At 43.2% G+C, this 14,515-nt stretch overlaps 1 protein-coding gene across 1 annotated transcript in view; it reads left to right on the top strand.

The window, feature by feature from the left end:
* Positions 1-1,161: 1,161 nt before the first annotated feature.
* The window catches only part of FBN1 (fibrillin 1), a 140,189-nt gene continuing 126,835 nt past the window's right edge, over positions 1,162-14,515 (top strand). The window contains exons 1-2 of the mRNA XM_030228326.2: positions 1,162-1,218; positions 1,638-1,909. Of these exons, the coding sequence (XP_030084186.2) occupies positions 1,743-1,909 (167 nt within the window). The 5' untranslated portion in view covers positions 1,162-1,218; positions 1,638-1,742. The remainder of the gene's footprint in view (positions 1,219-1,637; positions 1,910-14,515) is intronic.

The raw sequence follows: 14,515 nt of genomic DNA on the forward strand, positions 1-14,515 counted from the left end.
AATGATACAGAACTACTAACCATCAGTACCTACCTGACACTAACAAAAAGGGAAAATACCTGAAAATTAGGAAATCCAACATTTCTGCCGAAATTTTTATATGTGAGCAGCAGCAGACTGAATAATTTACTTTCAGTTTAATTTTTTTGTTTGTTTTGTTTTTTGTATTTCCTGTCTATGTTGAAATGGGATAATCCTAGTACAGAGAGTTACTTGATAGGAGCATATAGAATCTGGGCTTGAACTCTGTTAACTGTGTTGTGTTGTGTTCCCTGCTCAATTATTTCAGTATAAAGCCTTAATTAATACCTTTCAGGTGTTGGTAGTGGTTTGCTCTTTTTGATTTAAACCATAAATAAAAACTGCAGGGCTTTCTTGCCTTGAGAAGGATGAGGCAGGCATTTGTTCTGGATCTGGCTGTAGAGATTTAGGAGTAGGTACAGAAGAGTTTGGTGCCTTGCTGTCTGTGCCATGTTAGTTGCTAGAAAGCACATTATTCATTCTGCAGCAGCCTCTCCGGTAAAGCCACCATCGATGCTGTTTTTCCATATAAGGGAAACAGATACCTTTATGTTATTTTTCATAAGCTATAGATGCAAAATGCTGCACCTCTAGGAAGTAGATACCTCTACATCTACATATCTATAGGCGTTTAGATGGAGGCAGAGGCGTGCACTACCTTCGGTTTCCCCCACTCCCGTCTGACACACTTGGCTCAGCATTACGGCTACCCCAGGCGCTGATGCCTCTGCCGCCGTGTGAGCGGGGGACCCGCGGGGTAACCCGAGTTGGCAGCGCTGCCTGGCCGCAGCTGCCTCCGGAGCGGAGGGAGCGACAGCGCCGCGTCCTCCCAGGCAGCACCGCACGCTTCCCGCGGCTCCCGGGGAGCTTCTCGGGGCCGAGCATCCCGCCAGCCCCGGGCTGGCCGCAGGTGACCCACGGCGCGGCTGGCCAGGGGCTGGCCAGGATCCCGCCGGGCACCGCCGGGAGCCCCCGGGTTGGCGGCTCGGGGGTGGGGGGAACATTTTTATTCCCCTCTCTCTCGCGAGAAAGGGTTGGGCGGGCGATACTTGAAGAGGAGGGAGGGGGGGAGAGGAGGGGAAAAAGGAGGAGGAGGAGGGAGGGGGCAGCTGGAACCGCAGCTGGATTAGCGGCGGGTGCAGCGGCCGCAGCTGGAACAGCAGCGGGAACGGCAGCCGGCGGCGGCGGCTCCAGCGGGTGCGCGCCCCTCGCAGCGGCTTCTCCCGGGGCGGGCGGGCTGGGCGCGGGGCTTCTGCCCGCGGCGCTCCGGCCGCTGCGGCTCTAGCGGTGCCCGGCTCGGGAGCCGGGAGGGTTCGTGCCCAGGGGACGCTTCCAGCGCCGGAGCGGCTTCGGGAGCGGTAGCGGCGGTCGCGGTCTGTCCACGGCGGGTGCGGGAGACCCCGCGGATGCTGCTGAAGGGGAGGCAGAGCCCGCGCGGCCCCGGGCAGCCCCTCGCCGTCCCCCGCGGCCGCCGCCTCTCGCGGGCGCGATAGCGCCGGGCTGGCCGGGGGCCGACGGCGCCGGGGCGCGGGGGCAGGCGGCGGGGGGCGCGGGGTGGCCGCGGCCGCTTTTCCTCGGTCTCTAACTCTCCTTCCTCCTCATTTCTCCCTTTGCAGCTCGCATTGGAGAGGCTGGTCGGAGACGGGGCGGCGGGGACCGGCAGTCTTCGGCGGCGGAGAGGAGGCAGCGGCCGCTCGCAGCCCGGGGGCTCGGGGGACGCGATGTGGCGGGGGCGGCTGCTGGGGATCGCCCTGGGAGTTGCCGTGCTGTGGGCGTCCCAGGCTGGTGCCGCCGCCGCCGGGCACACCGAGGGGGTGAGCGCCAAGGAGAGCCGGTCCAGCCGGGCCAAGAGGCGAGGGCACGGCGGCGGGCACGACGCGCTCAAAGGGTAGGTGCGGGGCCGGCCCCGGCCCCTCCCGGGGCGCCGTGGTGCGGGCCGGGCAGCCGGCGCACATCTGCCTCTGTGTGTGTGGGTGTGTGTGTGTCCATAGCCAGAACCCCTTGACGGTATTCTGGGGGTGCCAGAACTCCCCGAGCCCCCTTGGGGCTGCCCATACGGAGGAGCGGTTTGAGCTGGGGGGTGCCGGACGCCGCCTGCAGCCCGGCGGGGCAGCGCCAGGGCTCGGGGCGCGGAGCCCCGCCACCCTCCCAGCCCCCCCGCCGGACAGGGTGCTGGGTCTTCTGCGACCTGCAGCCGTACTTCACTTCTAGGTGGTCGATGCTTCGTGGGGATGAACCGCAGCAGCGCGGAGGTTGCTAATTTATCTTCTAGGAAGGCCTTAGATAAAGGCACACTGCGGGCTTGTGCATTCCTCCCGCATCCCGCGCTTCTGCTTTGCATAAAAGCAGAATAACGGTGATGCCTGGAGCCCACAGCATGCCCTTTCCATCAGCTGTGCTCTCTCATCTCCACCTTGAGCCTTTTGTGATATCCGTCTTGCTCTCTAATGGACTGTCTAACTAGTAGAAGTGAGCCCAAGCACGCAAGAGTTTTATTTAATTTCTTAGGAAACATTGTGGTACATGCCTACCAGAGAGGTTTTTTTAAAGGCTAAATCTCCATCAGGCAAACTTTTCCCCATTCTAATGGAACACCTTTCCAATGCAAAAATAATTGTGAAGTCAGCTGAAAGGCATTGCATGCATGTGCAGTTGAAAATCTAGTTCACTGAAGGTAAAAAGTTTGTAACAAAGTAATAAAAAAGAAGTTTCCTTTCTCAGGTGATCCAATGTGCCTTTTCAGCACATAGCCAATTTTTTTCTCCTGTCAGACAGAGAAGAAATATAACTAACGTTGTATTAAAATAGTTAGGCTTCTGTAAGGGATGCAAGCTATTGCCTTTTTTGCCCTCATTTTCTCAAAAAGGAGCTATTACAACTTTATTGTTGGAGGCCTTGATGAATGTGCTTTAGTTTCTTACTAACTTCCTTGTAGTTTTATTGTAGTTTTTACCTATATTTGGATTTACAATCTTGGCTTTTTTAATGCTTGCCTGATTGAAAAAGGTTTATGTTTTTAAATGTGCATGCTGCAAAAACGGATGCAAGCTGTCAGCATTATTTTTCATGGATCTGATTTTGTAGGATCAGACTCTCTTATTTCATTTTCTTATAGCTTGTCACAAAAGAAATAGTTGGACAAAGCAGATCCAAAGTAGATGTGACAAAATCTAGGAGGTGTGGAGGATGTACAGTAAAGTTTGAAAGACTAATTGCAAGCAATCAAAGATGATAATAAAAAACATTTGTTAGAAAGTGCTTGTATTCTTTAGGGTGTTTTAATAATCTTTGTTGTTATAGGATTCTGAGATAATATCAAACTGATAAATACAATTTTTTGCTCAGTGGCACAGAATATGCCATCTAGCACACTGTGCTGACTTGGTGGAAGTCAGAGGCATGTTAGCTGAGGATAAAATTTCTTTGGTGTGTGTAACTGTCACTCTGAACTGTGCTGTTTGGACATAGTGCATCCAGGGATGATATTTCATGTGTTAATTATTTTTGGAATCTAAAATGGGTTAGGGTAAGTATTTAATCTTATGAGTTGATTCTTATACTTAACAGAAGCTTGCCATCTTTTATGTCCTTTGTAATAATTCTTCCTTTTATCATATGTTATCTATGAGTTATATATCTGCTTAGTAATCTGCAAATCTAGAGATAGTGTCAACATAAATTTTAGTTATTCTGTATCTTGGTCAGTTTTTTGGAATATTACCAACCTGAATGAGTGCCCCTGGGAAGCAGATTTTTAACAAGGATGTAATAATTTGCCAGATGAACTGAGAAAAAGACAAAACAAATTATTAGCTTGGTTTCTTGTTTGACCTTCTTTTGTAACCCTGACTTGAAGCTGAATATAGAGTTCCCTAATTGCTTGGAGGACAGTAATTTTGATCATTGTTGGGTGAATGCTGCTGGATATTTCCAGTTTAGAAGTTGTGAGCACTTTCTTAGGTGTGGTACTGTACTGTACAATGCGAATGAAAAGAATTGTCATTCTAACAGACAAGGTTGGAACAAATTTGGAAGAACAGATGGAAAACATATTTTGAATGTATAGGAACTGTATATATATTATTCATTGTAATTGGAGGACTAAAGCACTAAAAATATGATTTTACAAGAAGACGTAGTATTTTTTTAACTTGTTCATCAATACAAATACATTTGGGAATCTGTTAATTGTAATACAAGTCATAACAGATGCTGGGAAACTTTATTTCCATGTTATTACAGTTGACTAAGACTTCCTTTTCATTTTGAAATGAACTCTTGTTCTGATTGTAAGGCATATGGGGATACATTTTTAAAGAAAACTCTTTTACACTTTAGTTATTTTGTGTGTTTGATTATAATGACTATTTGAAGTCTTACAGCATTTGAAAATATTGAGGTTATTCTGTGTGTGAATACTGGTCTTGTACGTTAAAATGAAGAAGCTTAAGATCTGTTTCAGTTCTCATGATTTTTCCTACTAGACATTTTTTACTGCAAGCTCTTGACTGAAGGAGATGTTTGCTTTCATCTGTGTGACCTTTGCCTCATTGTTTATGGCAATGAGCTGCCCAAATGTATAATGTGATTCTAGAAGCATATTTTAATTTTAATAATTATAAATTACTTGTGCCTCTTAGTGCCTCTTAGGTTCTCATGTTAAGATGTTACACTTGCCACCCATATAGTTTGAATCAATCCTGCTTTGGAGGCATTCAAGGTGAAGTCCTTTTAATGCCATCTGGGTTTGGCCCAACTAAATGTATATTTATGTGCTGGTGCCTGATGCCTCTAAGTGATCAGAAAGCAATCAGAATAAAGGCAGTAATTATAAAAAAATATAACTAAACTCTCTCGTCATGGAAATGTTGCTGGAATCCATTGTGATTCAGCAAGTTAAAGTAATAAGCTGCTAGGTGAGACACTTCTCCTCCAGATCCCCAGAACATTATCACAGATGTTATTGTATTGAGCTATAAGGCATTAATCCATTATCCTGCTACCCCTAAGTACCCAAGAATGCAGTGTCAGCTTCTGTAAGAAATAAACCCTGCAAAAGTGGCCATGAACAGGAAGTCCTTTCTAACAATATATACTTGAAGACAACCATTCCTATGTGTTTCAATCATTTGAATATAAAGCAAAAAATAATTTACTGGTGATTTGATTAGTATTTGTCTCAATACAAGAAGTATTGTACCCAAAGTCTTAGAATTAATTAGGATTTCTCATTTTCTGATGATGCTAGAAGACTAGCATCATTGATGATGCTAGAAGACTTCAAACACTAAGGAGTATCAGTCAGTTCTTAATAACATTTTAAGCAATATTTGTCTTGTTTATCAGTCTCTTCTCAGTACAATGACCAAAGAAAGCAATGATTTGCTTAACAAATAGCAGAAATTTTGAAAGAACTGAAATTTCTTCAAGATAGCTGAATTCTGACATGTTTCTAATTAGGAGGCTAATTAAATGTACTTGTGCAAGAATTATTTCATTTCTTTATTTTTATTAAGTCAAAATGGTAGTAAATATTGGAGAGTAGTTGGCTCCAAAAGGATCCATAAGGTCTTGGATTAAAGGTATTCAATAGAGGATTGAGCTTTTTGGGCCAATTTCTTCTGGGTATCTGAAATGAAGACCACAGGTTTACTGATACACTTCCCTGAGTAAACTTGGTTGGATTTGACCCTTTTTATGCATCAGTGCTCCCTGAAATAGAATAATCTTATTAATCTAAACCTTAATTCTAGTGTTCAGCTATATAATTAGGCCTTCTGGTTTTCGTTTTAAACCAGTCTTTACCACTAAAAACCTGCTGAAGAAAAGCAGACTTTCTGTACTGGTAAATATTTGTTTATACTGAAAAACCTCAAAGATTTTTCTTGCCACTTGTGGCCTGCACACCTCTGGACAGCTGCTGGTGCCACACCTTGTCAATGCCACTCTGCAAGCGGGAGGCAGCCTGAATACTTGGAAATAAAAAACTTAATTAAAAATACATGCAGGTTGCTGTAATACCCCATGTGCTGGAGCACTCACCTGGCTTCCAGGTGGCATGGCTGGCCTCCTTCCAGTCCCCTGCATCTGTGGGGTGAAGCTTCCATGGAGGATGAAGAACTTTTATTCCAGCATATCCTAGTGTGGAAACCAAAGTCTTTGGCAGTTACACAGAGTGTTAATATTCTGCATCTCTCTGAATATATTTGCCAATGGTTATGATACTGTTCTTTTGTTATTACATGATCCTTTGAAATCTAGTTCTGGAGTGAAATGAGTTCATAGATATTGGCCCTGTGCCTCATATATGTGTTTCCTCTCTTTTGGTATGATGCTATTTGGTGTAGGTGTGACTTTGTGGAGCAGGAGAAAACCAGTAAAAAGTAAATGATCTTCAGGGCTTTGTTGTCCTTGTAGTCCAAATTGTGTTATTTGGACACTTGTAGGGCAGAATTAGGACTTTATTCATTTTGGGCATGCCAGTGCAACCTGTGGTTAAAACTCTTGTATTCTCTCTTTGAGTGGGAGGCTCTGAGGCACATGATTCTGTTTCTGACAGCTTAGCCAGTCTTCCTCTTTGTGATCTTTTCGTATTATATTCTAACAGGACACAAATGGTTTTGAAGAGCCACATGCCTCTCCTAAAATACATTAGATAATTACTTTTTTGCAATTTGATCGTAGTAGGTCATAAGTAGAGAAGCAGAGGAAAAAGGCTACAAACAACAGTGTAGCAGCATTCTTGATGTACTGTATGAAACAAGGTTGTTTTGGAAATGTTGTAAAATCAGCCTGGGAGACTAAGATGAAGCAGGTTTCCTATGACCCAGCACCACTGTGCCAAGTTGACATGTTGAACATCAGGAAGGCAAGACTGGATGTAATTCTTTTCCTTTCTTCCCCTCATTTATCTATTTATTCATTTTTGTCTGCTTAGCTCTTGGCTGTATCAGGCTGGTCTGATACACTGCCCCAGATGCTGCAGGACCAGTCACAGCTGGCCTGCGGTGGGATTTGTGTATTTCACATCAGGGTTGTCACTTTGTGTCCCATTGCAGGAAGGTACATCCTGAGGGGTCCTTTAAGGCTGATTGTTGCTATGACATAATTGCTTGGCAGGTTAGAAACAGATTAATCCCATAGCCCTTACTCAGACAAAAGAAATGTCATGGATAGTACTTTCTTTCTTTGTGCTCCAGATAATAATTTTCTTCTGTGGATTTGGTGTGCAGTTATCTCATCTTATGTGTGGTGGTGACTTTCTGGAGACTTTCTCATCTCAGTTTGTTAGTGTTTAATTGAACTTTTATTGACAGGGGTGTACTGTGTTTAGAAACTGGAGGCATAAAGAGTTGGGGGAGGAACAGCACCTGCAGACAGTGTGTCTTGTTGGAGCAGGGTGCAGTAATTTGCAGTTTGCATTGCAGATTTCCTGAGAGCATTGCTTTGAGGAGACAGAAGAAACTCTGGCTTGGCATAGCTGTACTTTGCTCAATCAAGAGCCTACTTGAGTATTATGAAGGTAGGCTTCTCCCCTGTTGTGAGCCAGCACAGGATACATTTTGTGTTCAGTGGTGGTTCCATAAGTTGTTAATTAGATTCTGTATCACTTGGGTCAGTTTCCCTTGGTCACTGCATAAGTTCTGCTCTATGTGCAGGTTCACACCGGTGTCAGAACCTTTGGGGCTGTGCTGGGCTTGAGGATGCAGAGTTGAAGTAAGCACAGGGCTGCTCTCAGTTGATATGGGAGCAAAGGGAGGATCTCTGAATCAGAGCTTGGCAGGAGCAGTCCATCTGTCAGCTTCACTACAGTCATCCTTATCAAATAAGATTACAGCTTCTGTTTCCTTCTATGTTTATTTTCCTTTCCTGTGGTGTGTTGCTCAGCATTGCTGCTCACTTAGGACAGTCTTTGTCATTCCTCTTCCATCCTGCAAACTTGAATGTTTAATGTATGAACTTCAATACAGTTTTTGACAAGGGTCACTTTAAATATGTTCATGGTCTGAGAAACCTGTGATTGTTAGAATAGTATTACCGAAGATGAAAGACCCCAAATGTTTCGCTGTATGGATCACTAGGAAAATTTCCTCTTGGTAGAAAAGTGGTAAACACTGGGTAATAGGAGGCCATCTCTACTTAAATAAGATTTTAGGACCTTGAATGTGCAGATATGAAAATAGTAAGAAATTAATCATTAACTTTTTTGTTTTGCAATGAATGACTCCCATCTCATTCTTCTTCTTCATCTCCCTGCTGAACCCTAAAGATGAAGTGAATATTGAGGCATGTCTGTCACTTTGGTCTTGCTCCCCAGACTCAGTAAATATTTTTGTAGAATGGAGCGATTGTGGCCTGGAGTGTTTCTGATTAACCATTGCATTGTTCTGGGAAATATATTTGTAGCTTTTCAATATTACATTTCTCCTTTGGTTGTTTTCTCATCCATTCTGACCTTCCCACCTAGTTTTGTTTGTTTAATCTTTTTTAAAGGATTTCAGACCTACTGAACAGCCTCATTCATGCTAAGGCTGGTGTGCAGATAGAGGCATGATGACAATCATTTGGTATTTTGTGACTGTTCAGTAAAGTTGGGCTCTTCTTTGGAAGGTACATTGGGATGTAAAATATAGCTTGTTAAATTAAAACCTCTGCCTTCTGGTTTTGCTTATAGATCTTCACTGAAGTATGAAGGAGGTCTCGCTTTTATCTGGAAAAATATTTTCGATGTTGACTTGCTGGAGAATCTGTTGTTTTCCTTTCTACTTCTCATTTTATGAAATGATTCATGACCATTATAGCCTCAAAAATACCAAATGAAAGCCACAGTTCTTTTGTCTGCAGTCTTAATCATTTTCATCCTCTTTTTCAAGCTTCCCTCTCTCTCATATTTTGCTGGAGGACATCAGAATAACCAGTGATGTTCAGCTGAGGTTTCAAACTAAAATTTGTTTCCTTTCAGGAATATTATTTTCCTGTTTCTTTTCTTCTTTGTTTTTCCCAATATTCCATCTTCTTCTTTTCCCTGTGTACAGAGTAAATGACCAGTGTCTGCTAGGGACAAGTTGAACTAAAACAGGGTTTTCCTGTTTCCTTATGGCAGATGTGCAGGTAATAAACCTTTTGAAAATGTGGGGTCACTGTCCCAGCAAGGAGAGAGACAAAGGGTAGAGTACTGTGTAGTGAAGGGAGGAGAAATACTGATAACTTAGTAGCCTAAGGGAGAGCACAAATTATTAGCATTGCTTAAACCTAAGGGCATTCTCTGCCAGTATCGATGCCAGTGTCAGGTATAGGAGACTCCCTAAAGGATTGGGTGTCCTCCATTGGGATGGAGGTGGGTGGTACCAGCACAACCTTCAGCCTCCAGGGAAGCCTCAACAAGGGGCTGGCTGGCCTTGGCCTTTTGTCTGGCCAGTGCGCCCCTTACCAGCCCTTGTGCTGCTGCTCAGTTTGGGCATGGGCTGGTGGAAATCCTGAGCTCCCTGGGTCCTTTCCCTTGGGAGACTGTTAGAGGTTTGCCTCCTCAGGAACCATTAGTGTGTACATGGTGAGTGTGGGAAGTAGACCTGGAGGTGTGAAATGATCTTTCCCTGTTCTCCTCTCTAAGCATTGCCTTAGCCCACAGTTATGTCCATTTTCCATAGGATGCTTTTAGTGCTACCAGATAGAAAAGACTTCTTGTCCTTTGAATATGTCTTTTTAGTTTGGCTTTTTTTTGGGTGTGTTTTTAAGAAAGTACCTGAGGGATCCTTCCTGTTTATCCTCTTGCTTCTCTGCCTGGCAGATAGTTTCTTGTGGTGATGTACTTGTATTTTATGTGTCTTACACAGCCATGTAGATGGGTTTAGAACTGGACCCGTTGACATTCTCAAGTGGAACAATGAAGGAATCCATGCCAGAAACGCGTCTGTCCCTGGCTATGAATGAGAACAATGCCTGGCTGTCAGGTTAGATGAGCGTGTCCCTGCAAAAGACAGGGTTGGATTTTCATAGCAATTGCGGAAGAATTCCCTTAATGTCAATGCTGTTGCTGGATTGCTGCATTTAGCTGTCACAGTGTGATGGAGGTTAGGGTTAGAAAAGTGTTCAGTGTTGCTGCAGGAAACTTGCATGTCATTTTGAACTTTTGGCCAGAGTCGAAGATACCCATAGAGCTGCTCAGCATGTTATTTTTTTAGTTGAACTGAGCCAGGATTCTGGGACAGCGGTATCCTTACTGTCAGAGTGAGAAATAGTTATCATATTAGGCTCTCTGCATGGCACAGGCTTGCTTATTGCAGTGTAAAAATGAGTACACAGATGAAATATTTTCAATGTAAAAATGCATATTTTGCTTAAAAGTGCATGCTTATTCTCTATAGTATTATAGAAGCTAAATTTTGTGTTTGTTCCAGAGTATAGCATAGTTTTGTAGGGTTTCCTTTTATATGATTGAAATAAATAGCTTCAGGAACCAGATCTTCCCTTCCCAGTTCTGCTTTGCTTGCTGCTCGTAGGAGGAGGGGGTAGTGCCAGCACAGCTAAAGGAGGTGCTTTAGATACCGACCTCTAATTTATGCATACTTGGCTTGTGTCACTTAAGTGAGGAGGGATCTTGTAAGGCCATGTGATCCAACCCCCACTCAGCACAGGGTGAACTTAAATCAGGTTTCTCATTGCTGTGTCCACTAAAGTTTGGACTATATCTGGCGATGGAAGTTCTTGATTCTGTAGGAAAGCTGAGTAAAACTCCAGTGGAGTCAGCAGAGCTGCTCCAGTCTGTGCATTTAGTATTTATTCTGAGACACTGAGAAGTTTAGGTTGGTACATAAAGCTGGTTTTCAGCAAAAAGTATACATCTGATTTTGTGTCTCTTGAAACCTACTAGTAAAAGCTATTCATCATCACATTCTGGAGCCTTAACAAGCACAATTTTAAGATCAGTCTCCCATTTTTTCAGGTGCAGTTTGTCATTCTTTTTAACTGCCCAGTGCAAGCATGAAAACATCACTCCAATTTTATGTGGACATGATCAGCAAATAGTTCTGGGTACAGTTTTAGCAGCTACCAGAGTTACACATATAAGAAGGAAAATAGGCAAAGCTTTCTCTAAAAAGAACCACTGGCTGATGATATTGCTTTAAATTGTATTTTTCTGCCAGAAAACTGGGTCATATGCTAACCACTGCAGCTAAATAGTTCATAGAAGTTGTTCATGAAATATTCTCTTGCAAGGAAGAATCCCTTTGTGTTTTCCTAGGGAGAGGAAAAACGGGTTGAGGGAGCAATGGGAAACCCTTCTCAGTACCCCTGCATCCCAGCTCTCTAACTGGTGGTCAGCTGTTTCTCTTGCTCTCTCAGCTGCTCTCTGCCCACTCTGTCTGGTCTCTGTGTAATTTATTTGAGACCCATGCTTTGGGTTCGATTCAGCACAGATTACGCCAGCATTGGCCAGTGCATGGCAGTGCTGCTGACAAAATTTCTGCCTGAAGCTTCGCTCACAGCAGTGCCAGAAATTCTTCCTCCCATGGGAGTTGCAGATGGGCAATGCTTTCTTCCGGAGAGGGCTGTAATTTCCTCGAAGGGTCACAGGCAGGGCAGAGTGGGGATGTAGAGAATTAGCCCTCCCCCCCGGCAGGCTGCAGCACGGGGCTCTGACGGTGCCTCTGCCGGGACCCGGGAGAGGACAGTCCCAATGCCAGAGACGTCCCTGCCATTCCTGGGCTAGGTATTCGCTGCTGCCGGCTTCACACAGGGCTTTTGAAAGTCTCCTTCACTTCTCTGGCTGTCAGGTACTCTCGCTGCCTGGTTATAGCTGATAAGAAGACTCTGCCAAGTTTAGCACGGTTTGCTTGTCATTATTTTACCTCTGTGTGCCCACTCTGCCAATCCAGCCGAAGTGCCTGGGTACTGGCTGCAGGTCAGGGGAGCCAGGCAGCCTCACATCCCTGCTGAGCCAGGGCTCTGGAAGCATGGGAGGGACAGCCCAAGTCTGTCCTTTCCACAGGGCAATACTGTCCACAGTATTGCCCTGTGGAGAAAGGAGACCTTTTATTTGAGAGGGTGTGCCAGCTGGAGGTGGTGATGCGTCTCCAGGAGCCGATGCTGCAGCTCTGCCCAGCTCATTCTGCACACGCTGGGAAAGGACCCACACGGCTTTACTTGGTAGTGGGTGTAGGGCCTCGGTGGCTCTTTCTGCAAAGAATATCTTCTAGTTTGGTGCGTGCAGGTGCTGTCAATATCTGTGCAAACCTATCACTCTCAGGTGTTAGTTATCAGAATTTCCAGATGAACCTTTTTCTCTCTGCTGTTCCAAGATTTTTCTAGTTGATGATTCATGTCTAATGTCTTTTGATAATTCAACTCACTTTGCTACTGAATTTCTACTTGTGTATCATTAATCAAAAACTTAATATCTTGTTTAATTTGGACATCTTTGATGAAAATCTGGGCATCAGCCATCCTGTCTCCCAGCACCAGACCATTACAGAAATCCTTTCATACTTTACAAGTTCATTAAATGTCTCTAAAATAAAACATAAGACTTTTTTAATTTCAATGGTAACAGCTTTGTTCTGAGATTCTCTGTTCCTTCTCTGTGCTTTGGAGTGAAAGGAAGGTGCTGTAGGTAGTTTCAAGGTATATAGATATGTTTTTGCTTATTTTATCATTACAAATCAGATTTTATAACTGAATTCTGTTTCTAGTGCTGTTCAGGAAAACAGTTTAATAAGAATATAAAACACTTCTTTAGTATTCATAGGTTATAATATAAGCAGGAAAATATGCTCTATTCAACACACAGTGGGTAACTGTTCAAAGTAAGTGCCATGATAGAGCCTTTACAATTTGATTGATGGACTCCATGATTTTACATGAGGTAAATTATTTATTATTGCCTTGAATACTTTATTTATGGGGATTTATAGCTATAGTGTCTGATCACCTCATAAATATCAATTAATTTAACTTTCAAAATTAATTATTTTCAAAGTAATTTTACAAATATGCATGATTTAAGAAAACTCCCTCTGTCTCAAAGAAGCAACATTCAGACTTTAATATAGGTTTCTTTTATAAGCTAGACAGCAGCTTTCTGACGAAAAAGTGTTCCACTGGAAAATGCACTTGTCAGGCTCAAACTGTTCCATGGAAGTACAGTTTGATGACTTTTTTTTTTCTTCCAAAGCTAAGCACACTGCACCGGAGTTGGACGCTCCTGGTTGTATAGCTTAGCCTACCCTGTGGACAGCTTCAAGGCTCTCAGGGTCTCTGACTTCATAGTTGCTGGCACATCTAGGTTTTCCAGAGTCCCATTTTGGAAAAAAGATTTTTAAAACCAGGTTTCTCTGTGACACAGAAATCTGCTTTTGACTCTTAACGTGGACCAGATGGTCCCCAAAGCCACATACTTGCTGAGACAGAAATTTGGCAGAGTACATAAACATCACTTTATGGTCAGCCTTCTATAGATCCTTACCAGCTGGAAGCAGAAATGGGTGGTTTATGCCCATAGGTTGTAACAGGTAGCAACAAGCCCATTCTATCTGTCTTAATAAGTTCCATTATTTCTTCTGACTGGAGAAGGTGAAAAGCAATCTCGCTTGTCTGCTTGCCAGTCTTACTTGGCAGATGAGTGTGGAGCAACATTTGGCATTGATGAACAGGGAACTCTAGGAAAGTTACATGGTTATAGCCCTGCAGGGAAGTGGCTGACATTACTAAACTGAATACATTGGAATTAAATGAGTAAGACTTAGAGTCTTTAACACAAGTTGCAGGAAGGGAAAAGGATCCTGCAACAAGTCCAGTTGTGTTGCCCACATTCACCTCTGTTACTACTTTGTAATTATCCAGAACCAGTGGAAGGTAATAGTCGTGCTCGCTTTGACTTAAGTAGTTTCTGGCCATGGTTGGAAAGAATAGGTGTCACTGAAATTGGTGTAATCAGAATACTTGAAATTGCATTAGTACTGCATATCCCTAAATAAACAGAGTATATAACTTTTGTTAGCTGGAAAACATGCATAAAGAAATGTTTGTATATATTGAGATTGTTTGTCTTAAATGGCCTCACCATATGAAGTAACTATTGTTTACTTAGACATTACAATACTAGCAGTGAAGAACTTTCTGAAAGACCAAGGACAAAATAATAATAGAGAACCCTTCTTAAAACAGTAAACATTTCAATCTGTCTCTAATCTGTATACAATATTTTAATGTAGCAGTTCCTAGGAAGTTTCTAGTTGGTTCTAGCTGCATTAATCTATTGAGTAATTGCTCACAGTATTAGCAGAGTTTGTAAAATTTCCCTCTGCTAAGATTATTAAATGTAAAACAAAAGAAGGCACATGGCCCCATTTTTGAAAGTATTTTTACTAGCTTTATTTGCATGGATAGATGCATCAAATAAATAAGACAAGATAGATTAACAAAAAAATCTATTGTCCTTCTATGTATGAGGGACATAGAATAATTTCAACTTTTCTATTTTTATCAATAAAATTAT

The sequence above is a fragment of the Serinus canaria genome, chromosome 10, assembly GCF_022539315.1.
Source record: "Serinus canaria isolate serCan28SL12 chromosome 10, serCan2020, whole genome shotgun sequence".
Classification (NCBI taxonomy): domain Eukaryota; kingdom Metazoa; phylum Chordata; class Aves; order Passeriformes; family Fringillidae; genus Serinus; species Serinus canaria.